Source organism: Typha angustifolia, chromosome 7, assembly GCF_048772165.1.
Source record: "Typha angustifolia cultivar Huaian chromosome 7, ASM4877216v1, whole genome shotgun sequence".
Classification (NCBI taxonomy): domain Eukaryota; kingdom Viridiplantae; phylum Streptophyta; class Magnoliopsida; order Poales; family Typhaceae; genus Typha; species Typha angustifolia.
Window position 1 is genome coordinate 10632782 of NC_133245.1, and position 26745 is coordinate 10659526.

Sequence of the window (26745 nt, forward strand, 5' to 3'; positions counted from 1 at the left end):
GTGCCAAAACCGAAGCCACGAAACTTGCTGGACTACTCTAACCTCTTCTTATTCTAGAGCAGATTTGGAAGGATGTATCTATAGATTTCATTGAGAGACTTCCAGAAGTTAGAGGATATTCTGTAGTGTTAGTAGTAGTGGATCGTCTTAGCAAGTATGCTCATTTTTCTACCTTAGCACACCCTTTTTCAGTAAAGGGGGTTGCTGAAATTTTTATTCGTGATATTGCTAAATTACATGGGACGCCAAGGATAATTGTTTCCAATAGAGATCATGTCATCATCAACAAATTCTAGTCAGAATTTTTAGATTACAGGGTATACGATTGACACTTAGTTCAGCCTATCATCCGTAGACTGACGGCCAAATGGAGGTTGTTAATTATAGATTGGAGCAATATTTGAGATATGTCATAGTAGAGAAGCTAAAGGAGTGGTTGAGCTATCTTCCATAGGCAGAGTGGTCTTATAACACCGCATACCATCATTCCATTCAGATGACACCTTTTGAGGCGGTGTACGGATGGATGATGTCGACGTTGCAGACATACGACAGAGCAACAGCAGCAGACTGATCAGAGGTGGACTTAGTATTGATCGACAGGGATAAGACCTTAAGAACATTGAAGGAGTATCTCATAGTAGCTCAAAACTGCATGAAACATGACCGAGGACATCGTGAGTGAGTTTGCTATGAGCGATTTGGTATATATACGGGCACAACATTATCAGCAGATCACTGTAAGGCACATAATGAACCAAAAGCTATCTTTTCGGTATTTTGGACCCTATAGGGTAAAGGCGAGGATTGGATCTACTGCATATTTATTGGACTTACTAGACTTTGAGCATAAATGAACCGCATTTGCTCCTAAAGGTTTTTAAGAAGCTGAGGATTTTGTGAGCCATAACTTGATTGTCGATGATCTAGTGCCGCGGAACAAAAGTAGTTTGCGGTTCCAAAATAAGGGAGTTCATCAACGGCTTTATTCTATTAGCTAAGATCTTTGATATGAACTTGTAGACGGTATTGCAAAGGCTAATGGGCCCAAATTCACTCACGTTAGTTGTGAATCAAACTTACTAATAAGAACTAAATTTGTTTTGTTTAGGTTCTTGTCCATCTTCCCCATGGTGAAGAAGTTGCAGATGCTATCGCAAACTCCAAATTTCATATTAGGCTACATAAGCTGGAAGAAGCGGGCAATTAAGGGGTTGAAGTTTTAAGAGTTGTTGTAATACTTTCATCTAAAGGAGGAGCTGCAAGGTCAGTATTATCTAGGGGTTAAAGTTTAGGGAAGAGAGACCAGTCCACCTGACTTGCAGAATGAATCGATGATGGTTTTGAAGTCTTGAAAATAGCTTTGAAGTGGGAGATGAAGGCTCCCTTGATACATTTGTCGTCGTAGATCCAATCGCCATTATCCAAATTTAGAGAACTAATGTTTTTGCATCTCTTACGAATAGTTGCTTGAGAGTGGAAGTAGCTAGTATTCCAATCTCCCCATGCAAGATGCTTTGAGTGAGCTATTTGGTGCCAATACAATTCTATTTTCATGAGAAGGTCCTCATGGATACCTCTTAGAGCACGTTTATGGAATTGGCTTTTGATATTTTTGTTGCCCCCTTGGAGGATGAGCAATTCATCTTCCACTGCATGAAGCTGCTTTCTAAGATCCCTAACTCCGTTTTGAGCCCATGTTTTCAGAAGTTTGGAGAAGGAAGCTAAGTTGTTTGAGATGGGAAATTCCCGATTGAAAGAGTCCACCCAAGTTCTCGAGTAGAAAGGGAAGAATGAACCTATGCTCATCGACCAGTTCTCAAAATGAAATTGACGCCCTGAGAAGGACGATGAGTTAGTTCTCAGCAATATGGGGTTATGATCACTCGAAACGGCTAGCGGGTGGAGCACACGAGCCATCAGGAAAGTGGTGCACCACAAGGCCAAGGCTAGAGCGCGATCTAACCTCTTGCAGATCAATCCCCTACCTAGTCTTCTACTAGACCAAGTGAACGCTGCAAAACCCAAATTAATTAGTCCAACATCGTTAACATGCTTGGCAAATTCTTTCATTTTGGACGAGGTGCCAAGGAGGCCACCCTCTTTCTCATAGAGGTTTAGGATAGAGTTGAAGTCGCCGAGGCAACAGCAGAGGGAAGCCATAGCCATATTAGAAAAATGGGCAACTCGAGCCCACAGAAGAGAATTTTCAAAACCATGCACATCTCGGTACACCCCACCAAGAGTCCTGTGAGAACTTGGGTTGACATCTAGCAAAAATGAAATGATCACTTGTTTCTAAAACCTCAACCTTCGTGACGTCGTTCCATAGTAATCAAAGGCCTCCTGAGAGACCGTTGGAGCTAACCACATATTTGTTGCTAAGAGAGAGATTCTATGATGGCATTTGCTTTGCTTTCATTACACTTTGTTTTAGAGATGAAGGCTATGTTGGTTTTAGAGTTGAGGAGGATGCTGCGAAGATTTTGACCGGCAGTGAGTCTTTATTCGTCTTGGGCCTTCTAGTTTTGTGCTTTCAAGTTTCAAAAGATAAAAATGAAAAAAATCCACTACTTACTTCTTGTGTTGCATTATAAAAAAAACTAAGAGGTAGAAAACCAATGCAATAGTCGATCAATGAAATTCCATACATAAATCTTCTTGAATGGCAAGACTGACAAAAGTTGTGAGCATTGAGATTATTATGCTCATAAAGGGAATCTGGATAATCAGAGAAACACTCCAATCCACTTTGGAGTTGAAACTGTTGACTGCCTTGCCAACAAAAGGCAAAATATGGATCAGATCTTAATATAATTATATTAAAAAAGCATTTCGATACATTGAAAAGTATTAGAAAATTTCTATTTGACATTCTACATTTCGCTTTTATTATCATTAATATATATTTATTATTCCACTCTTATGTTTTATTTTATTTTTTTGCCTTAAAAATATCCAGTTAAATTTAGGGGGTTTTTTTTTGTGTGTATACCAGGGGTGAAAATAAATTAGATAAATATTGGCTAATTCTTATCTCAATTCATATTTTTGCTTTGAATATGAATTCAGGTATTAGATAGATAGTAAAATTTAAAACTATATCAGGGTAAAAACTACTGATATAGATATTAATGAAATATGGATTGGATCTTAAATCGATCCAGATATAAATCAAATATTAATGGATTTTGATACAAATTGAATACCAGCGAAACCTTAGAGTAAAGTACAAATAAGATGAAGATTTAGATATATTTGAAAAATAAATGAATTTAAATATATCCAAATTTTGGGAATATGCAATATACTAATAATTTTTTTACATTTTTATTAATGATCAAATATTTGAATAATCCATTTGTTAGTAGGGTGTGAATTAGGAAGATGAAAAAAAATTATAGCTAATAATCTGGTAAAGAGAGCTAGAAAATTTATAATTTTATTAAATACTAGTCAATTTAACTTATATATTTAAGGATAAACAAATATCTACATTTGAATATCTATTCAAATAAAATTTGAATCCGGATCTAATAGAAATTTTCCAGATGGATACGAAATCGGGATGGATTGGATATTATCCTACCTGTTTTCACCCTATTGTATACCCTTAAAAAATTTCTTATTTGTATGTACACTCTTTAAAACATATGTTATTTTGCATAGATACACTTCATATTACTTTTAGAACTAAATCTTAGTAATTTTAGAAAAAAAAGGAATTTTAACTAGAGAAATATAAGAAAACTAGAATAAAGATATTTTATCTGTTTTATATTTAAACTAATCAAAGTTTAACTTTAGCTAACTTAAAAGGATATTATGAAAAAATAATAAGGGTTTTAAAGTATATACATACAAAGTTCCCGTGGTTCAACGGGGTATTTATATAAAATATCAACTTTAAAGGGATATACAAATAAATAAATAAAAATTGAAGGGTATATATCCAAAAACCCTTAAAATTAATCTAAATAATTGTCAAAATAAATATTATTATGTTAATGTCAGAAAACAAAATATTAAAAATACTGAAAATACTCTTTGGCACGTTCCGGAGTACTACGGTCATTACATATAAAGTAAAATAGAGGGTTAAACAATAAATACCTATATAATAGAGTGTTAATGATAACAAAAATAAAGGGTAGATGTTTTCGTTTTATAAAATCGTCAAAACTATTATTTTTGAATTATAAGTTCAAATAATATTCTTGTACTCATGTCATTATAAAACTAGCTGAAAAAAAATACAAAAGAGAGAAGAATCTATATTCTGTATCATTTTCACCCCAAACTCGCTCTTATTTGTAGCAATAACTTCATTTACTGAAAACAGAGTTTAGAAGAATAAACACATGATATCTCACACACCATAATTCAGAGAATTTTGAGGAGGATAAGCTGCTTCGCCGTAGCCTGCTTGGTCTTGATGCCCTTCCCTCGTCGTCTCGAAAGAAAAAATGAACGATGGATTATAATTGTCAATAAACCACATATCATGAAATCAACTATAAGGTTGCAATTATTTATTTATTATTCCCTACCATAAAATAGCATCAACATGCTAGACTAGTGCTATAACTTACATTACAATATTTTACCCTCATACTGAACTGATCAAAGCTTTCCGCAATCATAATTAGATATGTTAAGCAGCATCTTAGACATCAGATTGGACAACAACTTATCTCTTAGAAAACTTATGACCACTCCATTACTTTGCTGTATAAACCCCACAACATAAGCTGTTGCAACAAGTTGAAAGCTCCTCCACCTCCTATTCTTGGCATATTTATCCAACCCTTGCTTAATCCTGTCACACTCATCTTGGGCTCCTTTGTGGTCATCTAAGATAGCTTCACTTAGACACTTAGCTAAAATGATACTATCTTCAAGTGCTGAGCAACCTCCTTGACCTATCTCTGGTGTCATGGGGTGGAGGGCGTCTCCTGCGACGCAAATGTTTCTTTTGGTGATATTTCCCCATAGCAAAGAGAAGGGTGGCCTGTATCTTAATGGAGATGAGACCACTTCACTAATCTCACTGATCTCAATTGCTTCCTTTACTTCTTTAGGGACATTTGTGAGCTTGCTTAGAACATACTGTTTCATCTTGGTTGCACTTTCCTCTACCTCCTTTTCTGCAAAAGAAAAAATGGTACGACTTTAGAGGATTATAATGTAAAATTATTTCAGTGGACTTTAGAGGATTATAATGTAAAATTATTTCAGTGGAGCTACTAGTGAACTTGACTTGAGAACTAGATAAAAGTTTTAATGTCTATGCACATGATTGTATAAAGTGAAATAAAGTGAATTTGTCTTTGAGTTCTATATATATAGATATACATAAGATTTAGGGGAGGTAAGATTATAAGACAACTTTTTTTCCCCAGATAGATGAAAGCCTATAGGCTAAGTGAGCTAAGATAATATGAGGCCAACCTTATAAGATACAAGACTAAAATTGGCTCAATTTCACCTGCATCAGATCTTGCGTGCTTGACTTGAACCAAGTTGAAATTGACTTGTGCACATATCTGAATTTCACTATATAAGAAATTATAGACATTTCAAAATTTCACTAGGTCAAACTGGCAGAGCCAGGTCACATTAACTTAGCAAGTCTTTGATGTATGCTTTACACCATTATGATTAGCAACTAGCTATCAGCTTAATCCATCGATATTCTAATTTGATTGAATAATCAATAATGTTAACACATGAACAAAGCTCTAATCTAGAATATTTCATATTTTGGTGCATACAGTTGGTACATAAGCTTGTCTGAAGTTTATTTTAGGTTTTCCACTGTATGTGCTCAAATGAGCCCTTAAGCTTGCTCAATATACCTATGTTATAAGACTTTGCAAGTGGAAAATTACGACTCAATTATTCTCATTCTTACGTACTTAAATGCCCAAGAATTTTCACATTACCTAGAGGATTAGCTTCTTTATGGAATTTTAGATAACAAGTAATAGAACTCCAACCTACACATACACAAGTACATCTACAGACATGGATGCATGCAGTTTTACCTTGTGGTGAGGGAATCCAAGTGAAACACCAGTAAGCACTTGTCTCAGAACATGGTAACAAACCGGAACGATAGCCTTCGCCGACAAATTGTAACAATTCTGGTTTGAAATCATGGCCAGATGAGAACTCAGCAAGACCTCTGGTAGCAGAACGCCCTGAATAGACCGGTTTCTTTAGCCCTAACCAATTTGCTACCAGTGAATTAACCCCATCACATCCTATCAAGACCTGTAAAAATAAAATAGCATATTTGACCAAAATTTGCACAATTTTAATCTGACAACTAAGGTAGACAATCTTTTACAAGCGTGTACCTTGGTTTTGATTATGGAGCCATCGGCTAAGTGTAAGAGCTTAATGGTGCCATCTTCTTCAATTGAGACAATCTTAGAAGAGTATCTGATTGTGCCTGATGGTAGTTCTCTTTCTAATGTTTCTAGCAATACATTCCTCTTCACACAACGGACTTCTTGCTTGCTCCTGCATTACAGCAGCATGATAATTAGCATAGGATCTAGAAATCAAGAGCACAGTCCATTGTCAAAGATATTGTAGAGCTAAATGTGAATGGTGCTTTGCTTCTCTACTGATGAGCACATGTAATATGTGATGAACTTTGGTGTAGTGTCTTTTGATAATCATACCAAAGTTCATCACTTATTACATGTGCTCATCAGTAGAGAAGTTTTTTTCCTAAAGTTAAGGAGGTAAGTCCGATGAACCCACCAATTTTCTTGTTTCTTAAAGCTCAATTCTGATGTGACAGCTCCAGATGCAGAGGAAACTACCAATCTGCAGAAAATGTATAAAAAAGATCGTATCATGGTTTTCTCAGATTAACTCAAGCATGTATACTGTGAGAGTAAGAACTTCTATCAAAAGGATAAATCTCAAACAATATTTTTTTTCTAAATTATCCAAACTAACGGATGCTTTAGTCATGGAACAAACTTTTTCTGACAGCAATAAAAAGTAAAGAGTCGATAGCACTTCTTAATTATGATACTATATACATGCTATACCCATATAAGATCAATAGCAAGTTGACTCCATATAAATACAATCATGTTAATTTTCATTGGGGGTACAGAAGCAATTCATATGTAGCTGAAGCTGAACCATTGAAAAGGGGATAATTGTATAATCCCAAATGCTGCCAACTTAGCAGTCTGCATATAATAGTAGAACTTTGTTATATGCATAAAACATTTTCTGTCAACTGACATATTTGTGTGCAAGTACAATAACTCTTAAAGACAGAATAATCACCGTCTGCTTTGATCTCATTGTTATTTCCGACTTATGCTTTCAAAGATCAAAACGACGTGAAATATTCTTGTCCAATGGCATAGAGAAACTTTCAACTCATAGAGTAAGTGCTGACAAGCCAGTCAATTTTCATGCTTACTATCAAGGGGTAGTATGAAACCTTTACTATGGACTTGAATTAAATGGGCGAACTCTCTTTTTTCAGTGAGTCTATGCTATTCAAACTCATGAATTGGTAAATTACTCCAAAATCTTAAGCTGATAGGGAATGCTAGATTAAGTTTCTATCTTCTAACTATCAATGGCTAGTATGCCCTTATCCTCATAACGGTTTCGTCTAAACATTCACAAATACTATCCAAAGCTTACCCTTGAATCAGAACATGCTGCTGCCTGATGGAGTCCCCCACCCCGAGCGCATCGAGCGCTCTCCATGCATTTGTCCAGGTCGTCAAGGTAAAGCCTGACGCCCGCAACGCCTCTGACGATTCCAAAACCAAGCTCCGGACTCCCTTCCTACATCAATTCCTTAGTATCATATGAAAATCACATAGACCTATACAGTTAAATTGTGCTATATGTGGAAGCCATTTCGTTGAGACATTTAAACAAACACCTATATAGTCCTAGCGCTGTTGCAAGACCCGCTATACCGGCACCAACGATAACGATATCTTCTACGACCTCCATATGTTGTATGTTAGCAATTATCCTTTGCTACTTAATATATAAGGATGGTAGAGGCCAGGAGGAGGAAGCAGCAGCGATGGTGTAGGAAGGGTTGCTTGCCACAGAAATTCCAGTCCCTTTACGCTGGCTTATATTTGACCACAATATTGGACTGATCAAGCGATTCAGTGATACTTCATGCCAAAGTCAGCAACAAAGTAGCAGTTACAATATTCTTGGAACCATTATAATAAGAGCACTTCTTTCGTAGCGTAGAGTTAATTATTTACCAATCGGTACAATAAAAATCTAAGTTAAGATCATCAAGGGTATAAAAAAAATGAAAGATATTACCGAAAATCTTGCACATTATTTTTTAGGTTATTTGCACCGAAAATCTACTCGGTTTTCGATTTGGCAGTCAAGGATTATTTTCGGTTTATCTTGCACTTGAGGCTTTTTCTATATTTTCTTCCAACTTTGTCCTTCTCGTACTCGAGTATTGCATTAAATGCCGTAGATAGAGAGCAAACAGAGAAATCAATATTTTTTATGTGAAGTTGATTAACTGGACGTTGTAGGAACGAAATGAGCTGCTTCTTCTTCTTCCTCTTCTTCTAATTTGTGCATTTGGGAACTTATCTTCTAACTTGGGAACTTATCGTAACGTAGAGTTAATTGTTTACTAATCGGTATGATGAAAATCTAACAGCTAAGATTGTCAAGGGTATAAAAGGAATGAAAGATATTACTAGGTTATTGTTATCTTTTTTAGATATATAACATTGCATATTATTTTTTAGCTTTTTTGCACCGAAAATCTACTTAGTTTTCGATTTGGCAACCAAGGGTTACTTTTGGTTTCCCATGCACTTGAAGCTTTTTCTATATTTTTCTTCCAACTTTGCCCTTCTCGTACTCGAGTATTGCATTAAATGCCTCAAAAAGAAAGCAAACAGAGAAATCAATATTTTTTACGTGAAGTTGATTGACTGGACGTTGTAGGAACGGAATGAGCTGCTTCTTCTTCTTCCTTTTCTTATTCTAATTTGTGCATTTGGGAACTTATCTTCATTATATTGATAAGAATGGAACTTCTATCTAACCTTAATGTGAGAATTTTGTTTCACTATAATGGTGCTATTATTTTGGACGATAAGAAGAGATTTTTGTACTATAAGAATGGTTGTATCACAGAAGTATAAGTAGACAATGTAGTTTATTAGATTTGAAGTCAAAGTTCTCCAAAGTAATGTGAATCCCTCTAAGTGAGTTTGAAGTCTATTTGAAGTACCTATTCCCTTCGAACAACCACGATATATTTGTCGATATCTTCGAAGAATGGAAAATCTATCTGATCATAATGTGAGAATTTTGTTTCACTATAATGGTGCTATTATTTTGAAAGATAAGAAGAGATTTTTACACTATGAAGTACCTATTCCCTTCGAACAACCGTGATATATTTATCGATATCTTCGAATATAGTGATATTATAGAGATATATGATCTGTCACCATTATTTTATCGAGCTATACAAATTTTTGAAACAAGGAAATAGAAAGATTTATCCAAGTGAGTTAATATTTTTATGTTTGTGATTATATTGAATATATGTAGGGAAATTACTTTTGCCTACTTTAATGACGACATTGAATATAAAAGTCGTTATTGATTAACATATGTCATACTTTAATGACGACATTCGTAATTTAGCTACGAATTTCGTAATTGAACCATGAATTTAGCTATGAATTTTATAATTGAATTACGAATTTCAAAATTGAACTATTAGTTTAACTACGAATTTTGTGAATGAAGTACGAATTTATTTATGAATTTTACAATTGAACTACGAATTTAGCTACGAATTTCGAAATTAAACTATTATTTCAACTACGAATTTCGTAATTGAAGTTTAAATTTAGCTATGAATTTTGTAATTGAACTATGAATTTAGCTATGAATTTTAAAATTGAACTATTAATTCAACTACGAATTTCGTAATTGAAGTACGAATTTAACTATGAATTTTGCAATTAAATTACAAATTTAGCTACAAATTTTAAAATTGAGCTATTAGTTCAACTACGTAGGGGTGTAAACGAGCCGAGCCTGAGCGAGCCGGCTCTGGCTCAGGCTCGGCTCGAAATTAGTTTCGAGCCTCATGATGTTGCTCAGGCTCGGCTCAGCTCAACCCGAGCCGAGCTCGAGCTGAGCCTAACCGAGCCCGAGCCGAGCCCGAGCAAAGCTCGGGCTCGATTAGAGGATGAGGCGGTGGCGACGTGGGCGGTGACGACGTGGGCGGTGGCGACGTGGGCGGTGGCGACAAGGACAGCGGCTTGCCGAAGGAGTCCGAGACGGATGGAGGAGGCCGACGGAGGAGGAGGTCGACGGCGGAGGAGGAGGTCGACGACGGAGGAGGAGGCCGACGGAGGAGGAGGAGGCCGACGGAGGAGGAAGCCGACTGCGGAGGAGGAGGAGGAAGAGGCCGACGGAGGAGGAGGCCGACGGAGAGGAAGGCATGGCGCCGTGGTGGTGGCTTGCCGTCGTTGCCGATGGAGGCGAGGAAGAGGCCGACGGAGGAGGAGGCCGACGGGGAGGGAAGAGGTGGCGGCGTGTGGGGTGAGGTTTGGAGTGGTGATCGGGTGGATGAGGGTGAGAATGAAGGTGAGGGTGGGGTGGGGGAAATGAGGATGGGGAAGGTGATGTGATGTGATGGGAAAGGTGAAGTAATTAATGAGGGTGGGGTAGGTGAGGGTGATAAATATTGTGTTACGGGTGAGAATAAGTTAGTGAGGGACACGTGGCAATATTTCTTTATGCCACGTGTCCTTAGTCATAGGGAGTCAGGCTATCGAGCCTATCGAGCCGAGCCTGAGCGAGCCAGCTCCAACTCAGGCTCGGCTCGATATTAATTTCGAGCCTATTATGATGGCTCGGGCTCGGCTCAGCTCTGATCGAGCCGAGCCGAACTCGAGCTTCACCCGAGCCGAGCCCGAGTCGAGCCCGAGCTGCTCGTCAAGCCTGAAAGCCCTACAACTACGGATTTAATTGAAGTATGAATTTAGCTATGAATTTTGCAATTGAAGTACAAATTTAGCTATGAATTTTGCAATTAAACTACAAATTTAGCTACAAATTTTGAAATTGAACTATTAGTTCAACTACGAATTTCGTAATTGAAGTATGAATTTAGTTATGAATTTTGCAATTGAACTACGAATTTCGTAATTAAAGTATGTTGAAGTATGAATAAGCTATGAATTTTGCAATTGAACTATGAATTTTGAAATTGAACTATTAGTTCAATTACAAATTTCGTAATTGAACTATAAATATAGTAGCTAAATTCGTAATTGAACTACGAACTTTATAATTGTACAATGAATTTAGTTACGAATTTTGTAATTGAACTACAAATGTAGTTACGAATATCATAATTTCACTTTGAGTTTCCTTAATATTTAACATCGTTGTGTTGTTATTGTTATTTTAGGATAATCCATATGAAAAGCTCCATAAATGAGCAGTTGCCTATTGTTTCAAATGTTCCGAATCCGAGCCATATTAATTTGGATAAGGTAGGAGGATCGTCTCTTCTCAATCATCCTACTGATCAGCCTTCGATTTAAATGGATAGTATGTACTCGACAGTGAGGTTAATTCTTCTGTACGTGATCTTGGTAATATTGTCACAGCAAATGTTATTGATTCTCATCTCATGATGATAATGAGAATCTTGGTGAAGAATTTCCTATCACTGATTGTATTTGATTCGTCTTTAAATAAGAAAACAAATCACAATCTTTAAGAAGAATTCTATTGATCCATCTCTAACTAATGAGAATGATGTGTCAACAAACTTGAGCGTCCAACCTTATGATGATAATGAACATATTTCAAACACTGTTGATTATGTAGAATTTTATGTACAGCATTTAAAAACCCTTGAAGTTGAAATGGCACAATATATCACATCAGATGATCTATTTATAGGACAGATGTTCCATAACTCATGCAAAAGTACTAAAATTATTTGCTATCAAGCATAGATTTGAATTAAAGCCTGTTAAAACTAACCTTCAGAAGATTATTTCCCAATGTAGTTCAGAGGAATATCAATGGAAGATAAAGGCTATATAGATAGCAGGTGATATATTTAGGATAAAGTATCTTATTGGACAACATGTATGTAGTAAAGATATATCTATGAGAGATCATAAGCAATATACAAATTTATTCATATGCAATGAAGTGCGTGAGTAGGTCCTAAAGAGTACTGAAGCATACATTCCAAAGATGATTCAAGTTAAAATGCAGAAAAATTTTAGTGTTTCAGTAGGTTAGTATAAAGCATATTGCGCTACACGGAAGGCAATAGAAAAGATCTATAACAGCTATGAGGAATCTTACAAGTGGTTGCAAGGCTACCTCCGTGAGTTTAAAAAGAGGGATCATAATATAGTAACTAAACTTCAATGGGCTGATTTTGGATGTTTTAAGCATGTATTTTGGGCTTTTGGTGAATATTTGCATTAATTCAAATCACACTTGCGGTCATTGCTCAACATTGATGCTACTTTCTTAACTAGCAAGTATAGAAGTTGCTTACTTGTTGCAATAATTTTGGATACTAATAATCAAATTCTTCCAATAGCATTTTGTGTTGCCGAAGTTGAGAACATTAAATCATGGAGCTAGTTTTTATATCATCTTCAGGTATCAATTGAACCGTTTGAGTATATGACGATATTATCAGATAGGCAAAAGGGGCTAATTTGTACAGTGGATGATGCATTTCCTAAAGCTTATCATGGATATTGTATGGTGCGCCTCTCTCAAAACCTTCCAAATGCTGTAAAGGGTTCTCCCTAGTATAATAAGTTTCGGGTAGCAGCATAAGCTTATAGGGAGACGGAGTTCAATTACCTCATGGAGTAGACGAAACAAGAGTTTCCTCAATAGTATGCTTACATAAATAAAATTTCTACAAGTACATAGGCTAATTATTGTTTTCCGAGTAGAAGATATTCTACACTAACAATCAACATGTTTGAAAGTCTAAACAATGTTATTCATCAATCGAAGTTTGCACTCGTACAGTATTTGATGGAGACGACAAAAGATAACTGAATTCTATTTTAATCGAATAACACTTGTCGAAAAATATAGTACTCGTATGGATAAAAAAATTGAAGATGCTCCAGACATTTCTCATGAAAATGCTCGATTTGTGAATGTTATTTCATCCTCTATTTCTGAATTCCAAATCTACTCCTATGATGGGACTTATATTGTAAACATTGAAAAAAGAACTTGTAGTTGCCGAGCGTGGGATATTCTTGAAATTCCATACACAGACGGTATTACTGCTCTAAGCTTTAGGCATCTTGATCCTTATGAGTACTGCGAGAGATGTTTTACTAAAGAAATATATTTAACTACATACTCAGACTCAATTCCACTATCTACATCAAGGGAATTTTGGCCACCGGGTCTCTCAAATGAGATTGAAATGCTACCTCTCTAAATGAGACTTCAACCTGATCAAAAGCGGAAGAAAAGAAAAATCATCACAGGGTGAAAACTAAGGAGTACAAAAGAAGAAGTGCTTGAACTGTAAAGAACTAGGACACAACTCTAGGTCTTGCACGAATCCCCAAACAATTTGTAGTGGAAGCTTACAGTCACCTACTACAGCACATCAAACTATCTAAATGTGCATGTGTTTATTTTTGTGTCTTTGATGTGTTTGAAATTAATGTGTTTTATATATAATGTGTTTGGTTCTTAAATTTGTTTTATACATGATGTGTTTAGGTTCACACAAGTTTGCCACATACAGGATGTGTTTAAGCATCAATTGTTTACTAGTGTTTGAATTGCTTCAAATATATCAACGAAGTTCATAAGTTAAGTACAAATTCTTTTGGCATAACAACGAATTCCACCAGCTTTTTATGTAGGTTAAGCAAAAAGACAGTTTATCAGTAAGTATAAATTTTACTTCAAACATATCAAGGATCAATTATTTTACTAGTGTTTAAGATATTTCAAACATATCAGGGAAGTTCATAATTTAAATATGAATTCCTTTGGCATAACAATGAATTTAACCAGTTTTCTATGTAGGTTAAGTAGAAAGACAGTTTACCATTAAGTATGAATTTTGCTTCAAACATATTAATGATCAATTGTTTTACTAGTGTTCGAGATACTTCAAATATATTAAGGAAGTTCGTAATTTAAGTACGAATTCCTTTGGAACAACAACAAATTTAACTAGTTTTATATATAAGTTAAGTATAAAGACAGTTTATCATTAAGTATGAATTTTGCTTCAACCATATCAAGAATAAATTGTTTTACTTGTGTTCGAAATACTTCAAAAATATTAAGGAAGTTCGTAATTTAAGTACGAATTCCTTTGGCATAGCAACCAATTTAACTAGTTTTCTGTATAAGTTAAGTAGAAAGACAATTTATCATTAAGTATAAATTTTGTTTCAAATATATCAAGGATCAATTGTTTACTAGTGTTCGAGATGCTTCAAACATAGCAAGGAAGTTCGTAATTTAAGTACGAATTCCTTTAGCATAACAACCAATTTAACTAATTTTCTATGTAGATTAAGTAGAAAGATAGTTTATCATTAAGTACGAATTTTACTTCAAACATATCAAGGATCAATTGTTTTACTAGTGTTCGAGATGCTTTAAACATATCAAGGAAGTTCGTGAACAGAGATTCTTGCTTAATTAAATTTTTTAGTACTAACAGCACCCTATAAATCTCGTTCCTAATAATTGTAACACACGTGAAAGCCTTAAGTGTGCACATGTTTCCCTGTTGAAAATCAAATGCCTGCCTTATGTTGATATAGTCAATATATAACATTACAAACATTGTACAATCAACCCTACAAAAGAATGCAATATGAACTAGTTACGAATTCAAGAATAACTTACATTATATGTACTAAATGGACTTACGAATTAGCCAATTTCGGGCAATTGGCTTTGAACAGCTCCCAATCCCTCGTGCAATTTCCTTCTTTTAACACCTCTTCAGGCAAGATACCATATATTTGTGGTGCAAAAGTACGCAGCCATCTGTTGACCTATCCTATCTACATATATAATTGAGTTATTCAGATATCTCACTACAAATACTTAACTAAATGATGTCATGTAAAATAAAATATTCACCATTTTCTTTGCAGCCTGTGAGTATCTAGAATCCCACAAAGAATTGTAATGAATGCCCTTCCAGTTCTTTATGTCAACCACCAAAAGATGCCCATGGTAGCAAATGTGAAGAGGGATAAACCAGAACTTCTTCGAAATTAAACTACTTGAACTAGTCCACTCAGTAGTCCCAACTATCTTCTCATTTTCTATCTTCTGAAATCGTCTCCTCAATTAAACATTTTCAGCTTTCAATTCGATAATTTCTCATTCCATTCGGCTCATCCGTCTTTTCAAATAATCCATAGATGCACATAATTTGTGGATGAATGATTCTTGCTCTATTCGGCTTGCGTAGATGGATAATTCTTGTTCACTAGGGAGTCCTAACTTACATTTATCCTGAAGAAAATAAATTTGGCATATATATTAACTTATTGATAATCTAATAAAAATAATTAAGTGTACAACTCAATCTATACATGATTTACTCTTTTTCTTTTCTTAATACGTACAAATTTTATTCTAAGTAGAATTTCACCTAAGCCATGATCTAATTCTTTAACTATTATTTTTTTCCTTTTTAGTAAACTGAATGGGAGGAAAGATCTGCAAAACATAAAGTTTACATAAGCATATCATGGACATAATTAAATAACTTTCTAATTAGACCTACCTTCTCAATACTCAATTGAGGCATAAGGGTTGCGAGAGTGTATTTCTATAACTTGATAACATCAGCCCATCAAAATATTCTGGGAGTCATGTCAAGGAAATTGGGTTTCAAAATTTGCCAATGCTCTACGAACCAAATATGTGATGAAGAAAGTAAAGATAGTTAGAAAAATCTAAAGTAAATAGGTTTACAAACATCAACATAATCATGATTACCGTCAATACAATGGTACATCCACTTATGAACACTTTATTGGCTAAACTCCCCATCGCCATCATGGAGTTGACCTTCTCAACTATAAATTAGAGGGAATGAAAGAGAGGAACCCATGGATAGTCAATCCCAAATTATATTTACAAATATATTAAAGATTCTCAATATATGGGATAAACTCTGAGGGGCAAGTATAATTACTATGCTGAAATAAAATAGTACTGAAAATTAACAAAATGTACACTTTAACAAAATAATGACACTCTCTTCATCATTTAAAGGTGACAACTTCTCCAATACAATCTCCATTTGTTTTCTCATTATTGTCGTTCCACGAATGAAGTGTCTCTTTACAAAAGGAATGTCGTACCATTCCTCATTCATTTTTCCACCTTTCGAATTGCTCATGTCAAAGACTATCATTTTACCTTTAAAGGTAATCCAAGAATTACGACAGTTTTCACTACCTTCAACTGAAGCTTAAATTTTCTAAAAACAAATGTTGATCCACTCCTCCATCCCTTAGTTACCTCTCGAAGGAGTGGTGTGTCTTGTGCTACATTAAGAAAGTCAAATAAATACTTGAAAGGTGTATTGAAAGCAATCTCCATATGTCGATTACAAATGAACTTGAACATCTCACTTATTTTACTTGTATAGCATCGTGAAGTAACTAAGCACGATTTAAAGAATCGATATTTTCTCCATTGACTCTGAGAATCAGATACCTCTGTGGCCTTATCAATATTCTTTTTTAATGGAAGGGTCTAACTGGCTTGGAAATTATCATTAGAGTCCCTCTTCCTCTTTGATAGAAGGGTCTGCTTCAATTCACCATGATTAGTGAAATCTCTCTTCCTCTTTAATAGAAATGTCTGACTTAATTGAAATCCTTTCAATTCACTATGATTAGTGAAATCTCTCTTCTTGGATTTTGTCATTATATTTATTCAAATTCTCTGCAAAAATCATAAGAACATAATATTTCAAACATCCAATAGGTATTTAAGTGTACAACACACAAAATATATATCTAATTTTGATAATTAAAATCAAAATAATAAGTACAAATGTTGTCAATAAACTAGGAAACTAAAATAACAACTTCGAAACCAAAATAATATGAATGAATGTTATCAATAAATTGCGAACTAAAAATAACAAGGATGTATGTTATTAATAAACTGTGGAAACCTAAATAAAAACAAAGACGAATTTTGTTAATAAATTGCTAAACCTAAATAACAACAATGATGAATATTATTATTAAACTGCAAAATCTAAATAGCAACAATGACGACTTTTGTCAATAAACTGCGAAACCTAAATAACAATAAGAATAAATTTTGTCAATAAACTACGTAACCTAAATAACAATAAGGAAAAATTTTATCAATAAACTACGAAACCTAATTAACAAAAATAAATTTTGTCAATAAACTATGAAAACCTAATTAACAGCAAGGATAAATTTTGTCAATAAACTGCGAAACTAAAATAACAAAGATGAATTTTGTTAATACAGCGAAACATAAATAACAAGGACGAATTTTATCAATAAACTACAAAACCTATATAACAAAAACAAATTTTGTCAATAAACTGCAATACCTAATTGACTTTTGTCAATAAACCGTGAAATAAAAATAACAAGGACGAATTTTGTAAATAAACTTTGGTAATTTAATTAAGAAAGCAACATTAATATTACATCACAACCCATGAAATTAAGGGGGTTTCTCAATAAATAGCCCCACAAATCCTTACAAACTGGAAAAATCTTTGCTACAAAATATGGACAAAAACAAAAATCTCCGACAATAATTTAAGAGAAAATTTTTAAATAATAGCCTCAATGGTACTAGTCGAAAAAATAGAGCGAAAGGTCTTGCTTGCTTACTGGTGATGAAGAATACCTTTAGAGGGAACCTTAGACGAGATTTCGGGGTGGAACAAGATCGAAGAAGCAAAAACCCTAGAGTAAAAGAAGATGATGTCTACAATAGATATCCCCTAGCAAAACCCTTTTTCGTTCTTCAAGTACAAAAAAAGATAATGAAAATATTACTTTTTTATTTCAAGTTAATAATTGCACTCTATATAATAGGGCAACAATACTCGAATATGAGAAAGGCAAAGTTAGAAGAAAAATGTGGAAAAAAGCCTCAAGTGCAAGGGAAACCAAAAATGACATTGAGCTGCCAAATCAAAAACCAAGTGGGTTTTTGGTGCAAATAACGCTTATTTTTATACAATTATATTATCTTAATATTTTATCAAGTAAAAGAAATATATCTGTAACTAAGAATAATGTATATATATCAAAATAAGGGTATTGATGTCTTTTATAATTAACTTGATGAAAATTTAACTACATTTTATCTCTTTGATTATTTTTTATTATTTACATATATCTCTCAATAGTTTAAGATTGATTTTAATTAAATTTTAACAGATAGAGATAGATAATCATATTTAAATAGAAGTTTATCTCCAAAATTTCAAATTTAAATTATTTAATATTAAATGATATCTCCTATAATTAGGGCATAATCATATTTAAGAGAAAAATCTTAATGGAAGAAAAGAACGTGTATGGCGCTTATTCCATACCATAGAGTTAATTGTTTATCAATCGATTTGATGAAAATCATCTAACGGATAAAATCTTCAAACGTATAACAGAAAAATTGAGAAGTTAGACACATGTAATTAAATATTCTTGACTAATATGCTATTTTTCTTACATAATGTGGTTTTGAAATCTGTATCGAATATAAAAACTATCTATTATATCCGTTGGATTAAGATTATAATTTTTAAAGAAGTATTAAAGTATTTGCCTTATAATATTGGTTGATAGGCTTATTTTTTTCTCATTGAGTAGCAGTACCAGTACTGACGAAGGAGCTATGAGATCCCTTACATTCGCAAGGAACTTTGGATGAACTAATGCGAAGGGGAGGGATCTCACAGCTCTTTCTTCAATACCAGACAAGATTGAAGAGAAAAGGTAGTTGTTTCCACGATCACACACTATGGCAAATCGATATCCAGAGAAATTCTTTCTAGGTTTCATGTCCCAAAAGCAATATCCATAGGTTTCATGTCCCAAAAACAATATCCATCAGCATTTGACCTGATCAAGGGGAAGCATATGCAGGTTAGGTTCAATGCCTTTCCTTCCTTCCTTTAGGTGTAAAAAAGTTATCTGCCTATACAGGGAGAGCTAACATATTTTATTTACTTCTATATTAATAAAAAGTTATTAAAAATAAAATTGAATGGTATATAAAGAAGCATATGGAAATACATAAATTTTGACAATAATATGTTTACCCAGAATTAATTTTATATATATATATATATATATATATATATATATAGTTATATTTTAGTTTAACTTTAATTTAAAGAGCAAGGAAATTTTTTATTAGATATGAATATTAACTTAAAGTATTGTAATACATTGGGCGATTTGTACTACAAATCAAAATAATTTTCAAAATAATTTATATTTTTCCCTTATTACCTGTTTTAGTTCTTCTTCGCAGATTCACCCAAAATTTTCTATAAATATCAAAATTACCCCTACACCAATTTGAAGATAAGTGCATTACAGTCATTTAAAATTGAAAATAGTAAAATATAAAATAATTTAGTTTATGGTGCAAATCCTCATAATATATCAATACTATTTCCTAGCAAAAAAATAAAAAACTTGAAGAGCTGGATAGTCTGGGCATATCTTAAATTTAAGCATAAGAATGTGCACAATTCTGTCAAATCTATTAATCACAAGAGTGAATATAAACAGTTAGTTTTTTCTAGTTTGACTTTATTTTTGATTAGATATCACTCTTAAAATGCCCAAATAAAACCTACAAAATACTTACCAGTAATAGCTACATTTTACATGTACATTATGAACTATTTATGAGATGCATGTTGTCTTGGGTTTTTCATCTTTCTCTATATTTATAATATTTTGAGGTCTCTTTCTTCACTATCTAGGATTGATAGGACTTGAATTTTGTTGGCTTCAGCTGTTCAGCATGGATGAAAGAGAATACGTAGGGGGGATTTAAAACTAATAAGTTTTATAAAAATAATACTAAGTTAATTATTTTATCATTCAGAATGAAAATTGATGATGTCTTGCCCCTAACTTTTCTGAAGGGCGGCGATGATGATTACTAAGGTGTACTAAATAAAATTCTAAAATTTAAGAGGGTGGTCAGCCTAAGAGAGCAGGTGTTTTTAATAAGGCATATCGCCTCGAAGTTATTATTATGCGGAAGTGCTCAAAAAACACCAAAACGAATTGTCGCAACTTCAAGTAAACTGAGAAGATAAACAAAAGCCAAGATTGCCACCTTAAGTATAAGACAATGTTAGGTTTGGACATAAGACACCATGGTGAGGTTAGGGCTAAATCGGCTTATCTTACTCTCCCTAATTAGTCTTCCTCCTCCCCACTTGAGGAAGCCATTAGGATAAGCTCTGAGCCATTCCTATTGCCACTGGTATAAAAGTTCTCTTCTTTGTTACAAAAATGAATTTGCCACACTTTCCAATTCTTAATAAAATAACCATCAAAATTGTAATTTTAATTTTACCATTGCTAGCTTTCCCTAGAGGAAAAGAAATAATATTATGTCTAAGAACATTCTATAAATACTTCTGATGTGTTATTGTCTTATCCATTAATAATAAAGGCTATGAGACTGAGAAAAATACTATCGGTGAAGAAGATAATACCATATCATCTTGTTTGAAGAGAATGTTTGTGGTTATAACATTAATCTTAAGAAATTTAAGAAATTGAAATAAGAATTTAAGGAATTAAAATTGAATTTAAGAAACATAAATCTAATAGACATTGGCTATGCCAATTGTGAGTGGTGGGCTAGGTACCTCAATGGACACGCTATTATCTACAGACTCTAATGGATAGATCGAGCAAAATGAGCTCGAGCAGGGTTGCGTTTTAGATTCTATTTATTTTGATGCAAACTTGCAAAGCATCGCAACCGAATTAGCCTTAGACAACAAAAAGGATTGAATTGATTATGTTAGGGTTCAGCGAGCACCGAGTTTAGTGGGTGTATAAATATAAAAAGTCAAAGCCCAAGCCAAGTCAAAAAACGAATCCAAATTAGTTTTAAAAAATCAAGTTCTACTAGGTCTAAAAAAAAGCTGAACAGGAATCAAATTTGGAAACCAAAACTAATTAGAAAATCTGAATTCTAATTTGACAAAGAAAATCGAGCTTAAGTCGGTGCATGGGAAACCAATTAAGAGTAGAGAATGAAAAGCCAAATATGAATAAATAAATAAAAAGTAAACATGGCTAATATAAGACGACACATTTTTTTGAAGTAGAAAACTTACTCTCGCATAGAAAAAAAAATTTACGAACTTGCTCAAAACTGATTAATCTTATTTCATCAAGCAATAGAAATAAGACTTACTTAGAGCTTCTTCAAACACTACAATACCGTAGTATTTAAATAACCTCCTCAAAAGCAATACTGATTTGTTTGATGTTGATGAATATTAAGCTCCTTCTATGCTACTGAATCATTCTCAACTGTAGCTTGAGTAACCAAAGAAGTATAGAAGCTCCTCACTCAAATATAGAACATAATCTCTGTGAAAAATCTTGAAAACTCTTCTAAGATAAGAGTGAAAATCTTAGAGTTCTCTTTTCAATTGGTGAAAACCTTTGACTTTCATCTCCATGAATGGAGGCTAGGAATATAACTCGTGCTAAAATAAGCCACCAAAAGAATCCTCATATCATTTTCTGATTTAGAACATTCTTTTGATGTCTTGTTTTGTCATGCCATCTCCACTTATTTTGTATGGACTAAAGTGACCCATTCTAGCCAACCAGATGCCACTTAAATCCTTTGCATGAAATTATCTTTCATAAGTTATATGACTTAACCATATAAATAACTTTAAATTATACTACTCAAATATGTGATTTTGTCCACAAATTTTGCATTACAATAATATCGCTTACACATATGACAGTAACTCTCCTCATAATATGAATTATGCTCCATAAGATATCTTAGAACTCGTAGATAATTTGCTTTAAACTTGCATGAGTTGGATTACTTTCTTTAAGCCTCTAGTTATACAGAGGAAAAAAAATGTCATTGCTTTAAAATAGCAAAATCAACCCAAGAAAACTCCAAATGTGAAATATATTCAAAACTTGCTTTTGCTATCCTAGTAACGTCGTCCGACCACTTAAATTACATTAAATTTTGCATTCCATTCGTCCGGACACCCTTAACCATGCCATAACGATGTTCTAAAACATTATTTGCTGAAGTTAATTCTGTATCAGCTGACATGATTTTTTTTGGCACAGTTTGACTTTTCATAAACTATGTAATTTGACTATACACATGAATTTAAATTATATAATTAAAATTAAATATTATTTTATCCACAAATTTATCATTATAAGAATATCGCACTTACAATTTGATTGTCAATTATATATCACTCTCTAACAGCATGCAGAACTAGTACCACAACTCTCATATCCTCTACATATTTTACCTCAAATTGAACAGATCAAAGCTTTTCATAATCATAATCGGACATTTTCAGCAGCATCTTAGCCATCCATCTGGACAAAAACTTATCCCTTAGAAAAGTTATAACTGCTCCACTACTTTGCTGTATGAATCCCACAAGGTAAGCTGTTGTAATGAGTTGAAAGCTCCTCCATCTCCTAATCCTGGCATACTTATCCAAAGCTAGCTTAATCCTATCAAACTCTTCTTGGGCTCCTTTGTGGCCCTCCAAGATGGCTTCACTTAGACACTTGGCTAAAACGATACTATCTTCAAGTGCTGAGCAGCCTCCTTGACCCAAGTCCGGTGTCATGGGGTGGAGGGCATCTCCAGCGACGCAAACGTTTCTTTTGGTAATATTTCCCCAGAGCAAAGAGAATGGTGACCTGTATCTTAATGGAGTTGAGACCACTTCGCCAATATCACTGATCTCTATTACTTGCTTTACTTCTTTAGGGACATTTGTGAGCTTGCTTAGTACATACTGTCTCATCTTGGTTACACTTTCCTCTGCAGCCTCCTTTTCTGCATACAAAAATAGGAGTTCGGAGGAGTAAGATGTGGAAATATTAAGTAGAGTTAAAGCACAACATATGTGTACTGATGGACTTGACATGAGGACTAGATAGTAGTTTTAATGTAGATTTTTATTATTTTTAAATGACTATATTGCACATGTAGATATGATAGTAAAGTGAAATAAAGTGTATTTTTCTTTGAGTTATTTTTATATATAAGATTTGAGAGAGGGTTAGCCTTTTAGAGTTAATACCAACTCTTACATATTTCAATTCTGAGAAATTTTAGTCTAGCACTTCAGAGGATTAGTTTCTTTATGGAACTTTAGGTAACAAGTAACAAAACTCCAACTTACATATACACAAGTACATTTAGAGACGTATAAATGCATGCAGTTTTACCTTCTGGCGAGGGACTCCAAGTGAAGAACCAGTAAACACTTCTTTCAGAACATGGTAAAAAACCTGAACGATAGCCTTTACCAACAATTTGTGAGAATTCTGGTTTCAAATCATGGTCTGATGAGAACTCAGCAATACCTCTGGTTGCAGAGCGCCCTGTATAAGCAGGCTTCTTTAGCCCTAACCATTTTGCTACCTGTGAATTAATCCCGTCGCATCCTATTAATACCTGTAATGACAAAAACTAAGAGGAAAATTAGCATTTTATATATTTTATTTGACCAAATTTTGTAAATTTTAGTATCACCAGTTGTGTCTAACTGGGATCATGATTTTCCATCTCAAAACAAAAGAGTGCCCACGTCAAACAAAGGTCCAGTTTTGCCCTCAGTCAGTGGTCAACTGCCGATTCTGCTTGCCTTTATCAGCACATTATACATTCCTTTATAAGAATGTGTACCTTGGTTTTGATTATGGAGCCATCAGTTAAGTGTAAGATCTTAACATTGCCATCCTCTTCAATTGAAACAATCTTAGAAGAGTATCTGATAGTGCCTGATGGCAGTTCTCTTTCTAAAGTTTCTAGCAATATATTCCTCTTCACACATCGGAGTTCTAATTTCTTGCCCCTGCATTACAGTAGAGCATGATAAACCATTGATGATTTATAACAAACCTTTGTAAATTGTCTTTCGTTCAGTATGAGACTACCAAAAGACATTAAGGTAGAGACTATTTTTTTCACAAAGTTAAGTTTATTCACAAGAAGTTCAATGAACTCACTGATTTTCTCGTTTCTTAAAGCTCAATTCTGATGTGATGGCTCCAGATGCAGAGGACACTACAAACCTGCAGAAAATGTGAAAAATCTTACCATAGTTTCTTTTAAATCATCTCAAGCTTGTGTACAGTAAGGTAAGAACTTTCATCAAAAGGATAAAATGGTTGTGTCGATATGGGTAAACAACATTTGCATGCATTGTCACAAAGCATACTGGCTTCCAAATTATCAGATGATTTAGTCATAGAAATAAATTTTAAACTGTCAGTGATAAAACATAAAGATACCATAATACTTCTCAAAGTAGACATGCTGTACCCACATAAGATCAATATGTAGGTTGACCCTCTAGAGTCATGTTAATTTTCATTGCGGTCCAGAAGCGATTCATATGTAGTTGAAGCTTACCATGGACAAGGGGATATATAATACCAAAAGCTGCCAACTTAGCATTCTGTATGCAATTTTAGAACTTTGTTCATACATAAAATATTTTGCTCCTAAGGTTAATTTCTATGTTCATGTGCAAATACAACAACTTTCCGGAGACAGTGATTACCAACAACTCTGGTTTTGTTATTATTTCCAACTTATGATTGTAAAGAGCAAAGTTGGGTTAAATGCCCTTGTCCAATAGCATAGAATTATTTTCAACTCATAGGGGAAGTGCTGACAAACCTATCAATTCTCACTGACCAGTATGAAATTATTAGCAGGCCAAGATATGGTTGTTTTTACTTAAAGACTTTCAAAATGTTATGATTGTCATTATGTTTAATTTTAATAGAATATTCCTAACAAATTATTATGAAAGTTAATAAGCATGTGTAAATGACTAATACCCTCTCGTTTTTAAGTTAAGAGTGTAAATCTAGTCGATTCAAAATCGTTACCTCCTGCTCTGATGTCAAATGAATCAGTAAATTACTCGAAATTTTTTAAGCTGATAGGCGACGTAGATTTGATTTTCTACATTTTAACCATTAGCCAGTACCGTAATAAAGCCATTATCAAAAGATTCGCAGATACTGTCGAAATCTTACCCTTGAAGGAGAATATGCTGCTGCCTGATGGAGTCTCCCACCCCAAGCACATCTAGCGCTCTCCATGCATTCGTCCATATCGTCAACGCAAAGCCCGATATCCGCAACACCTCTGACGCCTCCAAAACAAGGCTTCGGACTCCTTTCCTGCATCCAATCCTTACTATCATCACAGAATTACATAGTAATATATAATTTAGTTATGGTATTCGTGAAAGAAATTTGGTTGAGGCATTTAATCAAACACCTATGTAGTCCTAGTGCCGTCGCAAGACCTGCTATTCCGGCGCCGACAATGACGACATCTTCTACTCCCTCCTGCATTGTTGTATGCCAGCAATTATGGTTTGGACTCGCAAAAGCAAAGGTTGCTACTTATATAAGTGGAGGATTAGGGGACAAAAGCAGTGAGGTCATTGCTGATGGTAGAGGAAGGGGGGCTGCTACTGGCTTATATTGACAACAAAGATTGGACTTGTCTATTGATACCTTGATGACAATGGCAGAAACCAATAGGATAGGGAGACTTTTCTCTTTTTTTTTTCTTTTTTCTTGTTTAGAATTTGATATTAGGTAGATAAGATCCACGTGAACGTCCCTGTGCCTTTAACAATAACACAAGCACCAAATTAACTCACTGAAAGAATATAGAGAAATTGACCGAGTATTTGACTAAATTGGACCTCCCTAAAAACCTATTTATATCCAGAGAAATTAATAGTTTTTATTGAATTATTTGCTTTAAATCAATGGTTTATGTGTAGGGCCGAAAATGGGTTGGATTAAGTCTGACCCCACCCGCTACATGATCCGGATCGGATTGGATATAGATAGAAAAATCCTATCCAATCTAGATTTGCATACGAATACTGATAGCTATTTACTAAAATGTCCAGATAAAGATAGCCTTTGAGAAAAAAATCTAGATCCGGACACGAATATGGGTATAGTTAATTTTATCAGATACGAATTCGAATAACGGATATCTGTTTATCTGCTTTTATAAATATCCAACTAAACCCTACCTTCTCTATCTCTTATCTCCCATCCCTCCCAAATCTCCCAAATCTCCTAAACCGCAAATGCTCGTAGCTACCTCCATCTAAAATCCCTCGTTGCTATCGCCGATCGTGGACGCCATCAACTTTCTAGTCATGGGGTCACCAACCTCGCTTCTTCTACTCCTCTCTCCTCGAGATTGGCAACACTTAACTCCACCTCCTTCGGTCCTTGAGCTCGGTGACAATAAGCTCCACACCTTTCGGCCCTCCCTTCTTGAGATTGCCTCACCAAGCTCGGCCTCCTCCAGTCCTCCCTCCTCAAGCCCTCCCTCCTC

General features: G+C 34.3%; 3 protein-coding genes across 4 annotated transcripts; all 3 read right to left on the reverse strand.

Moving 5' to 3' along the window:
* Positions 1-492: 492 nt before the first annotated feature.
* On the reverse strand, positions 493-2163 carry LOC140762554 (uncharacterized). Its single transcript, XM_073100430.1, has 2 exons — positions 1315-2163; positions 493-612 (listed from the first exon to the last, which is right to left on the reverse strand). Exons 1-2 carry the CDS (start codon positions 2161-2163, stop codon positions 493-495), a joined length of 969 nt encoding a protein of 322 aa, XP_072956531.1.
* A 2172-nt stretch (positions 2164-4335) lies between these two features.
* On the reverse strand, positions 4336-8159 carry LOC140762217 (monooxygenase 2-like). Its single transcript, XM_073099864.1, has 6 exons — positions 7934-8159; positions 7687-7833; positions 6775-6840; positions 6363-6528; positions 6048-6276; positions 4336-5147 (listed from the first exon to the last, which is right to left on the reverse strand). The coding sequence occupies exons 1-6, from the start codon at positions 8005-8007 to the stop codon at positions 4624-4626; spliced, it is 1206 nt and encodes a 401-aa protein (XP_072955965.1). The 5' UTR covers positions 8008-8159; the 3' UTR covers positions 4336-4623.
* A 14351-nt stretch (positions 8160-22510) lies between these two features.
* Positions 22511-25814, reverse strand: LOC140762216 (monooxygenase 2-like). 2 transcript variants are annotated; one of them, XM_073099863.1, is made up of 7 exons: positions 25657-25814; positions 25410-25556; positions 24369-24434; positions 24046-24214; positions 23724-23814; positions 23586-23660; positions 22511-23190 (listed from the first exon to the last, which is right to left on the reverse strand). In XM_073099863.1, the coding sequence occupies exons 1-7, from the start codon at positions 25731-25733 to the stop codon at positions 22664-22666; spliced, it is 1152 nt and encodes a 383-aa protein (XP_072955964.1). In that variant the 5' UTR covers positions 25734-25814; the 3' UTR covers positions 22511-22663. The 2 variants fall into 2 exon arrangements, with proteins under 2 accessions (XP_072955964.1, XP_072955963.1); XM_073099862.1 differs by having other exon boundaries at positions 23586-23814.
* Positions 25815-26745: the final 931 nt, after the last annotated feature.

Excerpts from the sequence above, each read along its gene's own strand:
- LOC140762217 (XM_073099864.1), bottom strand. The coding sequence starts at position 8,007 with ATGGAGGTCGTAGAAGATATCGTTATCGTTGGTGCCGGTATAGCGGGT. Across the intron at positions 6,841-7,686 it reads CAGCATGTTCTGATTCAAGG|ATTGGTAGTTTCCTCTGCAT; the intron begins GTAAGCTTTGGA and ends CATTTTCTGCAG. Across the intron at positions 6,529-6,774 it reads TTTAAGAAACAAGAAAATTG|GAGCAAGCAAGAAGTCCGTT; the intron begins GTGGGTTCATCG and ends GCTGTAATGCAG.
- LOC140762216 (XM_073099862.1), bottom strand. The coding sequence starts at position 25,733 with ATGCAGGAGGGAGTAGAAGATGTCGTCATTGTCGGCGCCGGAATAGCA. Across the intron at positions 24,215-24,368 it reads TTTAAGAAACGAGAAAATCA|GGGCAAGAAATTAGAACTCC; the intron begins GTGAGTTCATTG and ends ACTGTAATGCAG. Across the intron at positions 23,191-23,585 it reads TTGGAGTCCCTCGCCAGAAG|AAAAGGAGGCTGCAGAGGAA; the intron begins GTAAAACTGCAT and ends TTTTGTATGCAG.
- LOC140762554 (XM_073100430.1), bottom strand. The coding sequence starts at position 2,163 with ATGGCTTCCCTCTGCTGTTGCCTCGGCGACTTCAACTCTATCCTAAAC. Across the intron at positions 613-1,314 it reads CGATTCATTCTGCAAGTCAG|GTCTTATCCCTGTCGATCAA; the intron begins GTGGACTGGTCT and ends AATGTTCTTAAG.